The following is an 18,386-nucleotide window of genomic DNA, read 5'->3' as shown; positions in this document are numbered from 1 at the left end:
TTCTGCTCTTTAAAAACAACTACTTCAACATAATTCAAACCAGTTACTCAAATAATGATTTCAGCGTATCCGAAATGATCCAAAGTTTTCATTTTAGATGAACAAAGATTTTGTCGCTTGAGACACTTATACGATTATTCAAATAACATGAGACATTTATGCAAACAGTAGTTCTGATATTTATGAACAATCTTTTCCATCACACCAAAGTGTTATAATGGCTAAATTCTGCTGTAATGATTTTTTGTTTTGTTTTTTGTGTTATGCATTCAACGCCCTGTGCGTTATTTTGTGCGGTTGACCACTTTGTTTGATACTTAGTACCGTTATCTATTACTCATAGGAGCGCCGTATTGATTCGTGAACAGGTTTATTAGACATCAAGCTTCGTTTAGGAAAAGCATAAACTCATCCATACATCCATCCATACATTGAAAGATAAGCACTTTTACAGGGTGTAAATGTGTTTCTAACAACAATTGTATCTGGGAAAACTCTTTCCCTGTAGCACAGCTCATCTTCCGATGTATTTATAACTTGTTGGGCTTTCATTTACTCAGAATTTAAAGAAACATATTTAAAATAAACGGATTTCAATTTTCAAATATTTTTTTTATTTTAATTTTCAAATTTGTATTTCCTACATTTCATTCATTAACAAACATTTTCTAGTTCTTATAGCTTTTGAGGGGGAATGTTTTTGAAATCTTGAAATTTTTTTCTTTTCAAGTTTTCAATCAAAACTATCTATCAAATTTCATAAAAATAAATTTAATCGAAAAATCAAAATTATTTTTTCTCAAAAATATGTTTTTTTTAATTCTCGACAATGAATAGCCCATATAATTACCAACACGCTACAGGAAAAAGTGTTCCTTACAACTTTTTTATATTTCATTTGAAAAAGTACTATAAATGTTTAACTCGTAACATTTTTGTGTGTAAATTATTGCGATTGACATATTATACAAATTGTTTTTCTAGTTATTAACACGTCAAGAATTTACACACAAAAATGTTACGAGGAGTTTTTCAGGAGCCTCCATACAAAAATGCCATTTATTCAAGAAACTATAAAAGATGGAAAGTTTTTTTCTCTATTGTAGTGACTTTCAACACTGGTTCGACACTTTTTACTTTAATTTTTTAGAAGAATGTCGGGAGTGAGAATTGAATTCGTGACCATTGCGTGAGAGGTATGGATGTTACCAGATCGCCTCCACAGATAGAAAGTTGATGTCTTCGACAAAACTTCATATTTATAAATTTTCTCGTGTACACCATATAGCTATCTTAATTTTGAACAAAATTAGAATTAGTTGCAGTTTCTCAAAAGAAAAAATGAAGAAGTTGTTGCTAGAAAAACTTTTCCTCTGTAAAAGTGCTCATCTTCCGGTATATGGATGACTTGTTGGAAATTGTAAAGGCTATTCATATAATTATTTTGGGGATTTAAAAAAAATACATTGTTGCAAAAAATGAATTTCAATTTCCAAAATAATTCTTTTTTCAGTGTATTTTCTTATTCTTGTTTTTGTATTTCAATTTCTTACATTTTATTTCTTAATCAAAATTTTGTAGGTATTTCAGTTTTTGAGCTATGAATTTTTGTAAAAAAATAAGAAACAAAACTTTGGCTCTCTCAAAAAGTAATCTAATTCTTTTTTGAATATTTGAAGTATGCAAAGTTGCTTAAATGACCAATGTCTTTACACCCACATCGTTTCACTGCTATCTGAGATGGTACTTCTAAGACGAGTTAGCATGAAATTCGTCTATATACAAAATTTTACTCGCAATATTGTATTGTTGACATATATACTGATATTGACAACCGTAGGTTCTTGTTGGTTGATTCGTAGGTTCTTGTTGGCAACGATGTCAAAACATAAATACAATTATCGTTTCAACCGTTCTCATTCAGTTCCCATTCAAAACAATCGATTCAAGAGAGGGTTGAACTTCTCCAACATCCCAGTGTGTTTGCTGTCATTGTTGAACTCCACGCTGTTCTTAATCAATCGATTTGTACCAACAAACAATACAACAAGAAAGGAGAACATAACCATTTGCATAATATAATTTTTTCTCGGTGTGATTCCCTCTCCCCTCCTGCTGCGCCAAGATTGGCATAACAACGACTTCATCACTCAATTCTGTCGGATACCCCGCATCTACACTTGGTGGTACACTTCAGTTAATGTTAATGATGCATTCAAAGCAAATTGTCTCCTAGACCGACGTCGCAGATGATGAAAACGATGGCGACGATGGTTTGAGCCTAAGTACCTCCAAGCTCGCTCCGTCGCGCAGTGCGTAAAGAAGGTTTGAATGGGACTCGATTTTCAATAATACTGGTTGGATGGGCGTCCAGTGTGGTAATGGGCTCAGTCTGTTAATGAAATTGTAGCCGATAGGGGATGACCATCGTACATGCAAAAGAGTAGAAAATCGAGGCAAACTTTCATAGCTCACAAACCAACGAAAGGTCCCGTCCCGTCCGGTGAAGATCTAAACTACAGCAGCTGCACATTAATAATAAGCTGACCTCATCGCTTCAAATAGTGTTAAAGCTAGGAAATAAAACATTCATAAATCAATTTATTCGTTCGGTTCATTTAAGTTTTTTTTTGTTGTTGCCCAGATCGTGTCGCTTCACAGTTCTACACTCAGTTATTTATTAGCTCGTGAACCCCGTTGAATTGTCCCGCCCGGCGCGTCTAACGTGCATGAAAGCCTTTGACGATTCTCTTTGCGCCTGCAGAGGGATTAGTGCCTCACGACATCGAATACTAATGACTTTGCGCCAGAACCATCGTTGGGAATCTTTTTCCGGGGTCGAGCTCAGCCCGCTATCTTTCCCAGACGAACGGCAGCGAATTAGAAATCTGATAGTTTATTCGCGCGTTTTTTTTTTTCTCTGTACGAAATCGTTCCTAGATTTTCAGCAGCTTCTAAACTGCAGCACCATCATTTGCATTGCGCCCCTTCTCGGAAGGTATTTCTCATTCGCGGCGGAACACCATTGATTTACTGTCCACAACTTATCGTGTTTATGGTCGTTAAAAGGTGTCACGCCCAAGACGCACCACAGGGATCGACTTTACCGTCGACGCAAACAAAGCGGCCACGAGGAAGTTGGAAGCGCTTTGTCAATCGTAACAAAGAACCGGCCCTTTCGGTCCGGCCTGGCATGGACAGCTGGGAACCTTGGATGACTTATCTGCCCACGGAAAATAGGTCTGTCACGATTCTAATTACTGTTTGCTAGTGGCGCTTGGATGCTGTAAAACTTAATGTCTCACAAATAGCGCTGAATTTCCCGCGAGGTGGAAACTCGCCATTAGAAGGACAATAATTCCCCTGCAATCTTGTTGGCCATAAATTCGAGCACTACTTCCAGGGTGGCGTGCAAATATAAGAAGACACTGTAAGCAACTCTGAAATCGATGAGAAGCGAGACATGTTTCCTGAGTAGTTCTGGGTAAAAAAAAAAGTTTTGGGCGAATGTTATGCAGTAATTAAAATGTTTTTAATTTTTCCGTGACAGCCGACCGGCTGGGCTGTCTGCTCCGATCAGACGGAACTTGTTGTCGAAATTCATTTTGAGTGGAGAATCAAAACGAATAAAAAAAGAAACAATCAGCTGCAGACAGAGAACGAAATCCGAGAAAAAAAGATGCATCAAATCACTCGCTGCAACTCCTGGTCGGATGAGAAGAGAGGAGGATATTTTGCATATGCTCGGAGCTTTGACTCTTAATGTCGGATCGGAGCCGCGAGACGGCGACCTACATCAAAATGATAAAACTGGACAGTAAATTTTCGACGGGATCGGGATGAATCACGCTGCGAATTATTTATTGGAGTCCTTCCTTGAAGATTATGCTGTGTTTCAAATTCGCTTTAAATTTGCTGGAATTGATTTACTGCATCATATTTATCAAAGTTATTTCACTTTTCTTTGTTGCAGATGATCTGAATGTTCCGCGAAGACCGCTAGACGGTAACGCATCCGCGCCAACTAACGATACCAACATTAGCTTTGACGACGGGATCCCTCGTCTACACGATCCGTCAAAGTCGGATGTGGTCTACATCAAACCAACGAAAATTCTTGTCCAACCCTTACACGCGGATGATTTGCTGTATGATTCCAAAACGGCCGACACCGGTAAGTCGCATGAAAAAAGATTTTTGAATTAAACATTAATAAGTGAATTTTTCCATGTTGTTTTTTACTTTGCATTCATAATTACTCCATTCATATCATAAATATTAGCTGCATACATCTTAAAACCTTAAAATTTCAAAAAGTTACCCTGTACAAAATGTTTACCACCTCGAAAAAATACCCTATGCCAAATATCAGCTCAATCGGACTTAAGGGAGACTGGTGCAAAGCGGTCAAAGTTTAAGTTTTTTGAAAATCGAAAAATCAACCAAGGGAGTAAAGGAAATCGGGGCTTTAGAAAAAAAACCGTTTGATGCCAAATGTCTCAAAATTGCGTGAAACTTCGAGATTTAGTGTCATCTCGAAAAAAAATTTTTTATCAAAAATCCACACTCTGAGACTCTGAGGTTTTTTTTCGGAGTACAAGACAAAACATATGGTTTTAAGTGCCAATAAAAATAATTATCTCGATTTTTTATTCGGAACTTGTTGCGAAATGTTGATTTGAACGATAATATACCCTATGCAAAATATTAGCTCATTCGAACTTCATTTATTAGTGTTGCAGACGTTAAAATTTGAGTTTTTTGAAAACCGAAAAATCACCGGAAATCGGGGTTTTCAAAAAAAATTGTTGATGCCAAATGTCTTAAATGTCAGCTTTTTTTACGTGGGGGATACGTACCTCTTAAAAAAACGCGTAAAAATCAGCGTTAATTGGAATATCCGCGTAAATTCCAAAATCCGCGTAAAAAAACCATGTCCGATGTCGATGCTGCTCTTCGTCCTATACCTCCACCCGTTTCTAAAACAACTAGAGCGACAACTCGGTTCCGATCTTGTTGTGGCCTATGCAGATGACATATCTGTGATTGTAACCAATACAAATACAATAGAGAGTATCAATGATCTATTTAATGATTTCGAGCACGCTGCGGGAGCAAAACTCAACAGGCTAAAAACTGTTGCAATAAACGTCGGGCTCATAGATGAGAATCCATTGAATGTCCCGTGGCTGGTCACAGCAGAAAAGGTGAAGATCCTGGGTGTGATTTTTACCAACTCGATCCGGGAAATGGTATACATAAATTGGAACGCACTTGTATCGAAATTTGCTCAGCAGGTGTGGTTACACTCGTTGAGAAATCTAAATTTACAACAAAAAATTATTTTACTGAACACCTTCATTACCGCAAAGATATGGTATGTGGCATCAATCCTGCCAACGTATTGTATCCACACAGCGAAATTAGCGGCGATCATGGGCTCCTTCCTGTGGCGCGGAATACCGGCGCGAGTTCCAATGGAGCAACTGGCGCGTGACAAAGAAGCTGGTGGATTGAAACTGCATCTACCAGGCATAAAATGCAAAGCGCTATTGGTAAATCGTCACATGCAAGCAAGTGGTTCCCTTCCCTATTATCAATCCCTTCTGAACCAAGCTACTCCTCCTCCCGCAGACCTTCCCTGCCTCAAAATCCTTTCCCAACAAATCCCCCTTCTCCCCCCACTTGTTAGAGTACATCCCACGAGCGATCTAATACACCGCTTTTTCTTGGAGCGAACTGAAACGCCTCGTATTGAAAGGAGAAATCCGGAAGCGAATTGGAAACGAATATGGAAGAACATTGCGACGAAACAGCTATCATCATGCCAGCGGAGCAACTTATATTTGTTTATAAACGAAAAGATAGAGCACAGAAAACTGATGAGAACCATTCAACGAGCAGACGGTGAAGGCTGCTTACATTGTAATGCTGCAGTAGAAACACTACAACATAAATTCAGTAGCTGCCCCCGCGTAGTAGGTGCATGGGCTTACGTACAACGGAAGATAACTGACATACTAGAAGGATGGCAACTCCTGTCTTTCGAAGAATTGATTAAACCAGCGCTGCCAAACATCGGACCTACCAAACGAAGTCAAATACTGAAAATATTTATATTATACATCTCCTATGTAAATTCAATGAACGATAGAATCGATGTAGGCGAACTTGCATTCTTTTTAAGATGCGAAAATTAATTTAAATGTAAATAATATTTTAAAATAGAATGGAATAAACGATATATTAAATTAAAAAAAAAAAAAAATCCTTACGTAGAACGGAAGTAAAAATTTGAGTGTTACTCGCTTCCGAAAACCCTTAGTTTTTTTCTGCAATTTCGTTGACTAGTGGTAGCTATAATTCGGTTTTCCTCACGAAACAGGTTATCTGCTGTTGCTAGAAGATTCCCACGTGATTTGTGTTGTGATTTGTCACTCTACTGCCGATGCACGTGCAGTACCACTGTTGGACCGTCCAGAGCTAAGTAGACAGGGAAATCCATCCACGAATCGCTGCTCGTAAAAACCCCGCCCCGTTGTACAGCCCGGTGAGCTACCCGTTACCTAACACCTAAAATCCACGTAAGAATCGTGATAATGTGCGGCACTAATTTCCTTCATAAGCGCTAAGCTCCGTTACAAGCACTAATTACCGTAATATGCTCTGAGGGAACATAAGAGAAAAATGTGAGCTGAGGGGGGGATGTGATATTGCACAGGTCTTTACGTGGGTACAGCGTAAAAGAAACCGCGTTAATTGGAAAATCCGCGTAAAAAAAGCCGCGTTAATTGCAAAATCAGCGTGAAAAAAACCGCGTTAATTGGAAGATCCACGCAAAAAAGCCGCGTTAATTGGAAAATCCGCGAAAAAAACCTCGCAAAAAAACCGCGCAAAAAAAACCGCGTAAAAAAACCTGGGTGTATATTACACAGTAGCCATTTTTGGCGTAAGAGTATTCCTATCTTATCGATACACATTTGTATCTATCACACAGTAGTAATTTAGGCGTGAGAGTATTCTTATTCTGGTGGCCGAGTGATTAGCGTCACACATTACCTGGTGTTCGGGTTCGATTCCCGTTCTGGCCGGGGGATTTTTCGTCAGAGAAATTTCCTTAGACATGCACTGTGATCACGCGTATTCTAGAGCTTGCCCCTCGGAATACATTCAAGGCGTGTTATTTGGCTTAAGAAATCTCAATTAAGTATTCATAAATGATGCTAGTTAATGCATACAATGAGACAAAAGTTCCACAGGGAACACAACGGGACTGTTGATATGAGACTTCCATTGGTGTGTTATATATAGTACCAATAACCGATGCAGCATACCGAAAATGTGAGCGGTAAGGGACTGGGATTACCGTCACATGGTGATTGTTGCGTGGACGTATTACCTAGAATGACACACAAAAATGGTCAGTTGAGGGCCCTGAGCTATGATCTCATGATCGTTCGCTTAGTAGCGGACACCCAACCAATTAGGCTACGAAGACGCAACATGACGAGATGTCCGAGTTATATTTTTTCCTAAGGCTGGAAAAGTGACAGAACGACTTGTTGTAGGAGGCCAATAAGTCTAGCATCTGTTAATCCTTTGCGGTCGTATTACATTTGAACATGAGCATCGTACTGGTATTTTTTTTTTGTAAGCTTCAGATAAGTACTTACTAAACATGTGTTTCTATGTGTTACTTTCATATAAAGAATATGTGTAAAAAATTTTCTTCGTGTGATATCTTTAGAAACAGCCCCTAAAATGTAGCTCTGGGTTTTTGCAAATATCACAAAAACAATAAGTTTTTGTTTGAACATACAGAACAGTGCTCTTTACATCTACACATTGCCGCAATGCATGAAATTTTGCATTAAGCTTTTCCTCAAGCATGGGTAACAACTTTTGTTTATACTGCGTACCGTTATTTATTATTCATAGAAGCACTGTTTTGATTTGTGAACAAGTTCCCTAGATATTAGAATTCGTTTATAAAAATGTGAACACATAAATTGTTACGTGAAGAATGAGATTAGTATAGTTCCTCGCTGTGGTAGCTGAGAGCAGACAAACGACCCCAAAGAGTTAATTTGGAAATTATGGAAAAAACATTGATTTCCATAACAAATTAGCGTATTTGAACACGAGACCACTGAACTAATTCCAATTTGCCTACCATTTGCAGGTAAATCAACCGCGATGTTGATTTCTAGAATGGCTGTGTCACATTCACCCCAATACCATTCATCCGAAACACGTTTACCCGAATCAACATTCACCCGTATGCAACAAATACCCAAATGTGACAGTTACCCGAATGAAGAAGCAAAAATTCCAAATCAGATTATGAGTTCTATCGAATATTCTGTTGATAAATAACATTAAATCAAAACAAAACGAGAAAGCAGCAAAAAGATGAAGTAAAACCAAAAATTGAAATGAGGAAATTTAAAAATGGGAAATTTGAAAATGGGAAATTTGAAAATGGAGATTTTTCGTTGTGTCATTTTTAGAAATAAGTGTAGGCACAACTAACATACCGTTTTCTTTCCTTTTCGTATTGTTTTATGAGGCTAAGGGATCATTTAGAAATGAACACAGGCTATTGAGTATTTCGAAAGTTATGTAGGTAATTTTAACATAAAAATTACGAAGTATAAATGCCTTGAATATGTAAAAAGAATTGGTAAGAAAAAAAATGGTACTTACGTATTAATGCCACAGCAGCGCAATTACTATTATGAATTTATTTTTTCATAATGAAAATTATAATGGAGGCGAGAAGTTGGCCGCTGACCCGCCCTCGGAGGCGGGTTAGCAGAAGCAAGTTAGCGGAAGCGTTAGCGAGTGTTGGACGGCATACGTTGGCGTGGTGCATTACGTATACCCGGGTTATTTTTGCTTTGAGATATTTCATTCATATTTCAAAGCAAAAAATAACCAGAAAAAAGTATGCCGTCAGATCCTTGGTCGGACCTAACTAAAGGATCGTCTCCTATTTGGGCAATCAGTGTAACATAGTTTTGCTTGCGAGAGGCCGCCGCTTCCGACGGCTGGTTGGCGGCCGACTCGAATTGCGTCACCTCGGTGATGAGACCACATCCATTGTACATCGTCAATCATAGTAACCCATGAGTTTTCTAACAAAAGTTGACAACTAAATGGGGGTCTCCGTAGCCACATTGGTTGCGCATTCGCTTAGTTAGCGATTGATCGTGAGTTCAAAACTCAGGACCCCCATTGACCATCTTTGTGTTGTTACATAATAAGTACGTCCACGCAACAATCATCAGCGATGGAGATCAATCCACGGTCGAAATAAGATCGATTCATCCATACAACTGCTCTGCTCTGCAAGACACATCGGGCTGCTGTTCTATAAATAACTCAACAATGATCAATTAACTGTCTCCGCTGTCCGGTCTAACTGAATAATGGAAGAACAGAAGGAAAACTCTTACGCCTGAATGGCTACTGTGTAAATGGGTACCATATGCAATGTTATAGAAAGGAATAATCTAACGCCGAAAAATGGCAACTGTGTAATGTGCTAATTATAGATATGATAAACATGTGACATGTACACGTACATGTACACATTAAAATTCCGCTCTGTTACAGCTGAAAGCTAATGAGCCTAAAATAAACAAAAGGAATAAAAAAACAGTTGACAACGCTATCAGTTTAACTGCGGAAGTTATGACGAAAACAGTAAAGTGTACTGCGCTTCCCTTGGCCGAGTGGTTAGCGTCACACCTAACATGCCGGGGATTCTGGTTCGATTCCCGTTCTGATCGGGGGAATTTTTCGTCAATTTCTGAGCAAACCTGAAACGAGCGACTACTCCAACAATTTCGTGGCGATAACGGAGGAGGAACTAAAAAATAAAAGAAAGAAGAACTAATAAATAACAACTGTCGGAAGGCCGCCTAATCAGTACGGAGAGGTACGCATATGCGCATATTACACTGATTCAGTTGGGTCGGTTTATGCCCTAGTAGGCCAACCCAACCGAACTATCGACCGATAAAAAGTCTGCAGCTAGTGGGGGCTCTAAGGCAACTTTGAAGCAAAATAATCTGCTGCATTTACGTATTTTATATAACTGACGTGTGTTGTGTTCGTCAGCGACTTTCCGTTCGATGCAAATACTTAAATGATACCAATTTAATTCTACAGAAACAGAAGATTTTATCAAGGCGCGTAGAAGTATATCCTAAGGTGGGCCAACTTGCTAAAACCACTCTTCAGCCATCTTGGAAGTCTACTGTGTTTTGTTTGTAAACAAAACACAATACGCTTGTGCCCAAGCTCGCTCGTGATCAGTCTGTCTCTTTCACACTTCAAGGAAAAAAATCCCCTTCTGCTTTCTTCCGTACTGTTTTCATATACCGCTCCCCTAACCAACTTAGTGACGAAACGGCCTCACCTAGTACCATAGACCTGTCTTGGATTTTATGTGGTAGAATTACGATTGTTCCGACACACCCTTGCAATCTGTTTCCTATTACGTAGAACACATACGTTGCACGTGTCACCTGCAAAACGAGCATCTACTTAAAGCATTGACCCCCCAAAATTCCGTGTTCGCTACCGCAACTCACGCCGATCCCATCTTCAGGCGATCATGTTATTGCCAATCTGGCTAGTTTTAGCACCTCCTGCAGCTGTGCATCCATTCCGGCTGTCGGCCGAATTGCCTCAAATGACACGTAAACGCGTTGGATGGATACATGCTTCCAGACAGCTCCCAAATGCAATTCATGCGGTTTTACTTAAGAGAGTCTGTGTCCCAGCAAAGCAATAACAGCTTATACATGCGGTGAACTGGCTTATTTTATCCTCCGCTAGGGCAGTGATGATGCACACATTCCGAGTTGCTGTCGAGGGGTACCCAAAAGGTGACTCAAACGAAAGACACACCATAATTAACTGAACAATAAAACAACAATTGACGATTGAATTAGGTAATACTACTTAACAATATGTTATCCTTTTTTAAATTAGTTCGAAAGTTTTATCAATAAATTACTTTAAAATAGACAATGTGGTGAAAATATATTGGAAGAAACGACGAATGGTTGGGCTGTTTTGTTCAACATAGAACTACATTCAACAGAAAGGTATGAGGATAAAATGAAGATATCTAAACCGAATGTATTCTGAGTGGCAAGTTCAAGAATATACGTGACCACAGCGCATGCCAGAAGTAATTTCTTTGATGAAAAATCTCATTCAGAACGAGCCCCCGGTAATAGCGAAATATAATTTGAATAAATCGTAGCTATCCACCGTGCATATTATTTTATCCAATAGAAATAAGAAAAATAAAAAAAACAAAGCCATTATGTAAGTAATGGCATCACTCTAGCGAAATCGAGACATGCAAGCACCACTCCTATGTGTTTCTTCTACTGGTCAGTATGGATAAAATTAACTGGCCGCTGCGAAACAATAAGTAAACGGTCAAGCTGCTCACAGTAGAGAACCGAGTTGAGGGTCTGGCCATAGTTGAGCAGCTCATAGTGGATGATTGCCTTCCAATCCCACCAAACACACAGCAAAACCTTCCTGGTCGTCAATCCGAGCTTGGCGATGGTTTGGGCCGGCTCACCGCGCTTCGACCACGACTTTTTTCGCTTTAGGTTGTCGTACGTGATCCTCTTTTCATCACCAGTCACCATCTTCTTCAAAAATAGGCTTCTTCAAAAATCGATTTCCACGACGATTGGCCTACCAGAACGGGGTGTATCTTCGACAGCCACTACACCAGAACGAAATCGATCAAACCAACGCTGTGCTGTGCGAATCGTTACAGTATCGGGTCTATAAACTACACGAATTTTTTCGGCCGCCTTCGTTGCAGTTTGACCTCGCAGGTAGTAGAAACGTAAAATATGGCGAATTTCTTGCTTGGTGGACTCCATCTTTGACGCGCTATAACTTGAGACTGAAAAGAACAACTGTCAGAACGACACTTGTAGCACAGATTGTCTTTAAATAGCCGTATAGTATGACCCGATGCGATAAGTACAACACAAGATATGTTTAAGTGTTGCCATATATTGACAATATACGACATTTCTTTTTTCCCAACCCAATATAAGGGTTTAGCACTAGTATCGTGAAGGTTCTAAAACAATTCCACTGTAAACATTTTATAGTACCTATTAAACTGAATTAAAATGTTTCTATACAGTAAAAACTGTTACAGCAAGTTGAGACTTCCATTGCATATGGAAATTGACATGCAATCACATCTCATTGGGTTATGAAAAACCTAATATTGAAAGCAAACTTGGGACCAGTATCGCTGTTTGCCTGATACGTCCTGGATAGTATAAAATCGCCTTAACGCGTAGGTTTTCATTCCGTTGGGTTGAGAGTGGTTGTATATGATTGAATCAGACACAAACATTTTGAATTGTATGTATTGTTAATGGCGGTGGTGGTACATTTATCATATCATATATTATTTTATCATTTATCAACAGATGATTAACAGATCGACAGATGTTTGCATCCATCGATTGAAGATTTCTCTATACACCTATTACAATAAATCACAATAAAAATTATACACTGAAACAAACTATTCGCTAATTGTAAAATAAAAAAAAGCTGATTTTTCGAATTTCGCATCCTTTTCCGTTTACTCATTCGTGCTCGATAACGAAATATTTGATGAGGTATAACCAGATGACCACGCTATGCATTCCCTATCACAGACATAATTCTAATAGCACATTCACGATTCAATAATCATCCTGCTAGCAACCAGTCAGCAGCGGGGGAGCATCAAAAACAGCCTTTCTCAAGGCTAAGTTAAGGTTAAGTTTAGATGAAGTTTTCCCAATTGGGTTTTTTCAAAGCGATAGACGAAAAAACTAAACCGATTTCAAACATTGTCAGCATCGTCGTGTACAGCTTCTGGGTTCTTGTTTCGTTTATCGTCACGGTTTGGAGTCACTACGTTCTGAATAATCAACAGTCCGGTCGGATATTTAAGTCATTGCACAGTTGTAGACGGAGCTCCCAGCTTGTTTGAGACATCTCGGACGGTGATGTTGGGATCGCTGCGGCTTCCGGCTTTAAATTTCGTCCCGATTCAGGCTGTTGCAGGCTGGCTGTCGTCAAATGTTCCCAAATTTACTTTGTTTTACAGTTCTTGACCAGGGTTGCCACATATACAGAATATTTTGTATTTTACAGATTTTTCGCCAAATTTTAGATACAGAATTTGTATATACAGAATTACAGATTTTCAGCAAAAATACAGAATTTTTTTTAAATTCTATTTTAAATATTAAATTTATTACAGTGTATATATAGATACCTTTTTTATAAAAAAAAAAGTTGAACGCAACCAGATGGCTTATCGTTGGAGGCAGTTATTAGGCGAAATCTTGAGCGTTCCTAGTTATGTATGATCATAATCAATCCACCAATCGATTGACTCATTTAAATGATCCTATGACTAAACCGATTATACTGTTCCTAAACTTTCTTCTACCACTCATCAATAACGTCAATCGCAACTTTCAATCAGAAAGTTCTCAGTTTTGCGAACGACGTGAAAATGTTTCTTCCCATGAAAGACATCTTTGACTGCCATCTGCTTCAGCAGGATTTGCACCATTTTGGGAGGTTCGTCGAGAGCAACGGATTGAGTGTGAACCCCAACAAATGCTCCGTCATGATCTACACAAGGAGAGTTCAGCCGATAATAGCGTTCGCGATTTAGGTGTGACGATGGATCGATCCCTTTCTTTTAACTGTCACATAGAACGAATAGTAAAAAATGTACTGAAATTATTTGCACTAACTCGTCGCTTCGGGCAATAATTCTCCGATCCACATGTTATTCTAAAAATTTTCACCACTCTTGTACGGTCCAAACTCGACTTTGCGAGAGTGATGTGGCGACCGCAATATCATTTGCACATCCAAAGACTTGAAAATGTCCAGAAAAGATTCCTGAAGTTTGCGCTGAGAAATCTTGGATGGGGAGGAGAACACCTGCTAGCATATGAATATCTCTGCTGTTTGGTAGACCTGGATACTGTCAGCAGCAGACACAAGATCGCGGATATAACATTCTTTTGCAATGTATTGAGCGGACGGATCAGAAGTCCGTGTCTCTACGACCGGATCTGCTTTAATACCAGCCCCATTCACTTCGTCGCCGGAGGGTGTTCAATCCACCCCTAAGACACAGGAACTACACACAGCACGAACCGACAACTAGATTCATGCGTTAGTTTAACGTGCTACAAGATGTGGTTTCTGTGGTTTTTAAGAAGGGTAACGGGATTACAGCCTATAATCCAATAATAAACAAACAAACAAGTAGATCTTCAAATCGATTTGTCGTGACTTCTATATACTGGTGAACATTGCTGCAGCCTTGATAAATCCTCGAAACCCTCGAAGCTACCAAATCTTAATAATTTGATGCGACAATTTCTTCAATTCGTTGAAACAAGTAATAGACAAGGCTTGAATTACGAATTCAGGCTACTCATGTCGAATATTATGGGGCGAAAATTGAGTGACTCGGATACAACTTGGCCCCAGCTGTTGGATTTCAAAAGAGGTGATGGGAAATTTTTGTAATCATTGCTAAGGTCGTTTGTAAGACAGACATTTATTTTCATTTTTGACGTAGAACTACGTCTTTCATTAAGGGTGCCAAATCAGAAAACAGGTCACGTTTTTTATGAAATAAAGTTAACGTTAATAACTATTTTTGCCGCGAGCGGATTTTGGCGATTCACATACTAAACGAATCGGAAATTCCGTAAGATTTGTTTAATTTGCTATACATTAGAATCCCCTGGTTTGTAAATGGTTAAAATTCATGAAAACTTGAGGCGTTTCCATTTTCCCATACATTTGTTCTGTCCATTTGTGTGCTTTCCCGAACAGACCTGTCTATAACGAGCAACTTATCGACGACCAACGGAGGGGAAATCGTAGGATTCAAAGTCCCCATGAACAAAGGAAAAGTTGAAGAATGAAGGGGAATACTTGCCTAGAGTATAAACAATGGATCTCGCTGAGGCAAACTTTCATTCGGCATCGGACTGTTGAGCAATCCAGTTCACTTTGGTTTCGCTGCGCTTCGATCTAAGATTGGACCCCACCAGTGGTAATCCAACTTGGATATCGTTGTTGGTTTTTCTGTTCGTTTTTCGCGTTATTCGTATCGTGTGTTTTTCTTCCCGCGTCATAAATTGGACGCTTCGCGTAGTGTGTGATGAGTAAGAAGAAGAGGAAGGCAGACTCTAGCCCTGCAAAAAACGAACGCATTGCCAGGGGCAATAATATTTCGAGGCAAGCGTCATCCAACGATGCACGCGATGTTGGTGCAGTGAAAAGCGCTCGCACTGAACCGAGCCTTCGCGAGTGTGACACCGCATCGCACAACAGGAAGTAGGCGATTTCGGCGCGTCAGTCGAAAATGTAAACGCCGTTACCCAGGCAGCAACCAAAATCAAGCTTCCCCCGCTGGTGGTGAAGGCGGTCGCTCTTGACAAACTCATCAGCAAATTCGCATCGATGGGTGTTACAGCAGAGTACAAGCTGTGTGGCATAATTCAGTCCCAAGCAGTTAACATTGTTTGTTTTCCGTCATCATAGGGGCTTTGTTGGTGCCTTTGAGAATGCATCAATGCATTAAACTGACGTTATGGCGAAGCAGGCGTTAAGGTTGTGCGTCAAAAAAATATTTGGGGAATACCAAGCATCTTGAATGTCTTACTGGAATGTCATAAATTATTTGGGTTCGCGTGCCAGTTGCAAAACTGCCTTCAGCTAGGATTGCATTAGCGCTATGAAACATTGCTACTGTTTTCGAGGTTGTTATTAACAAAAAGAGTTTATATCGCTTGCTTAGTCACCGAGAAAGTAAATGTCGTTCTGGAATTTTGTATGTGGTTTCGCTTGCCAGTAGCAAAACTTCCTCCACTAAGGGTGATAGCTGCGCTTCTCTCGAGCATGAGAAAGAAATACAACTTTTTTTCGAGGCCAGTAATATTAACAGAAGCGTTTCTTTTGAGAATAGCGGAAAATGATGAGAAGTGTGTTATATTCCTAGTAGTTTCAAGCCACCAATGTATGGCTCTGTATGCATGCTATGGCGAAGGTTGGTTGGCGCTTGGTTTACGTTGTACGAACGATGCCTAGAGGTGCGATTCCTTTAAGGAAATACTAAACAACATGTAGCATGATATTTGATACTTACAAGTGTTGTCATTGTTGTTGTTTCCATGCGGTGCCAAAGATATATTGATGTAGTTATGAGATGTGGAATAATGGTGCTGATGCAACATGTATATAATCGACTCTAGCCGAGTCTATGTCAATTTCGAAAAAGGCCAAAAAAAAAAGAAAAGCGTTCGAGGTAAATTTTCATTGTATTGACATGAAATAAATTGCGACTTACGATCAGCTAGTGTATTGTTTTGCGAGGGCAAGAATGAATCATCAATCAATTATCGTCAACAAATTCTACAATGGAAAAACCATTTCAGAGATTATTCTACTAAGCAGTTGTTTCTAAAATTTCACAGCATTATAGAATAATATCCGAAGGTATAAATAAGCGACTTATATAGAATAACAGCGTAGTTCTACGTCAACAATGCGGTCGTATCTTAGACACAACCTCCTATATTTTTTTCTCTTAACTTTCCGATACAGATTTTTTGACTAAAAATACAGATGTACAGATTTTTTCTGAAAATTTTACAGAATTAAATGTGGCAACCCTGTTTTTTTATCCCAACAGTTTATTTTATTAGGCTCATTTAGCAATTCAGCTGTAACAGTGCCGAATTCATTCGTGTACATTTTTTTATCTTAAGATAACTTGTTGTATATTACACTGTTACCATTTTGAGGCGTAAGACTATCGCTATCTATCGATAAACATTTGTTTTGATCTGTAACACAGTAGTCGTTTAGGCACAAGAGAATTCCTATTCTATCGATGCACAACACAATTTTTTTCAGCGTAAGAATATTGCTATTGTTCGAATGTTCACAGTTGGGCTGTTCACAGCGGGACTGTTGATATCAGGCTTCCTTTGTTGCGTTATTAATAGTGCCGATGCAGCAGACCGAAAATGTGAGCGGTAAGGGACTGGGATTACCGACACATGATGATTGTTGCGTGGAAATAGTAGCTAGGATAACACACTAAGATGGCTACAAAGACCCCCGTGGCAACCCTGTTCTTGACAGTTAATTTCACTACTTCCAACAATTTCGGAAGAGTCAATGTAGGCAATTTCGATCGTAGCACCCTTTAATCAATCTCTATTGACTTCTAAGAGGCTGAACAGGTACGAGAGATTGCAATTGTTTCCTTCGTGACGTTGTTTGTAAAAAGAAAGGTCACGCAACATTTTATGTGGGACGTTACCATGACATAATTCTGGATTAGATTCAGCGAGCATATAATTTCTACCGCGATATTTCCATTCAACTCGGTGGACCCCTCCCTCCAGAGTTCACAACCAATTATTATGCAAACTCACTTCCCCGCCAATTTATTCCTACCTAAACGTGGCGAAATGAAGTGATTCACGCGTACTGTAGGTTGGGATTCGCTCGCACGCTGCACATCATACATAAAACATGTAAAGTGGCGGCAAGAAACGGCATAAAATCTGACCGCGAGATACCGTCGCGTTTTCATTAATACATTTCGAACGGAGCAGCATCCCGGCGCACGGTGCAACGATCGGAACTGCGTGGGAATCAGAATTTATTCAGTCATTATTTCCAGTCCGCTGTAGCCCGCTATCCTCATCGACAGCTTTGCGGATCGACACGAATATGAAATGCTGTCATTGCGGATGCGCAAAATGTCATCCAGACGGTTCTAGATCCAGAGTGGCTCGATGGGATTGGCAGTATGCCACATTGAGGTGTTGTCGCGATCGAGAAAAGACAACAACAACGTGATGTGGTTTCCTGCTTGTGAATATAATGTGGAGTAGTAACCCCAGGAGAAAGTGGAAGAGTTAGCGATACGGCCCCGTCATGAATCAATCGACATCTCCATCAACACCAACACGTATCCACCGGATGGAACTCCATTGTGGGGGCGGTTCGTGCAGCAGGAAAACAGGGATCGAAAGATGCTGCACGCCAATCTGCCGCCGTCCTGACATTCTTTTGTGCACTTGCACACCAATCGGCTTAAAGGAAAACAGCCTTTTTCCACGGGGGGCTTATTGCAGGATGATCATGTCTGAAATGGAACCGGTGACAGTAAGCCCTTATGGAGCATTCCAAACAGTGTGATTTCATTAAGCTGAAATACTTTGCTGATCCGAATACGACCAATTTGCTCGGAATGAAGATTTATTAAGTGATAC

At 39.6% G+C, this 18,386-nt stretch overlaps 1 protein-coding gene across 7 annotated transcripts in view; it reads left to right on the top strand.

Annotated features, from left to right (window-relative positions):
• Positions 1 to 18,386, top strand: part of LOC129776108 (A disintegrin and metalloproteinase with thrombospondin motifs 20) — a 536,521-nt gene that overhangs the window by 309,821 nt on the left and 208,314 nt on the right. For all 7 annotated transcript variants that reach the window (XM_055781520.1, XM_055781521.1, XM_055781517.1 and 4 more), the window contains one exon: positions 3,974 to 4,174. In XM_055781520.1, coding sequence (XP_055637495.1) covers positions 3,974 to 4,174 — 201 coding nt within the window. The remainder of the gene's footprint in view (positions 1 to 3,973; positions 4,175 to 18,386) is intronic.

The sequence above is a fragment of the Toxorhynchites rutilus genome, chromosome 3 (assembly GCF_029784135.1).
Source record: "Toxorhynchites rutilus septentrionalis strain SRP chromosome 3, ASM2978413v1, whole genome shotgun sequence".
Lineage (NCBI taxonomy): Eukaryota > Metazoa > Arthropoda > Insecta > Diptera > Culicidae > Toxorhynchites > Toxorhynchites rutilus.
Note: the sequence above shows the minus strand (reverse complement) of the source record. Positions and strands in the feature narration are given on the sequence as shown.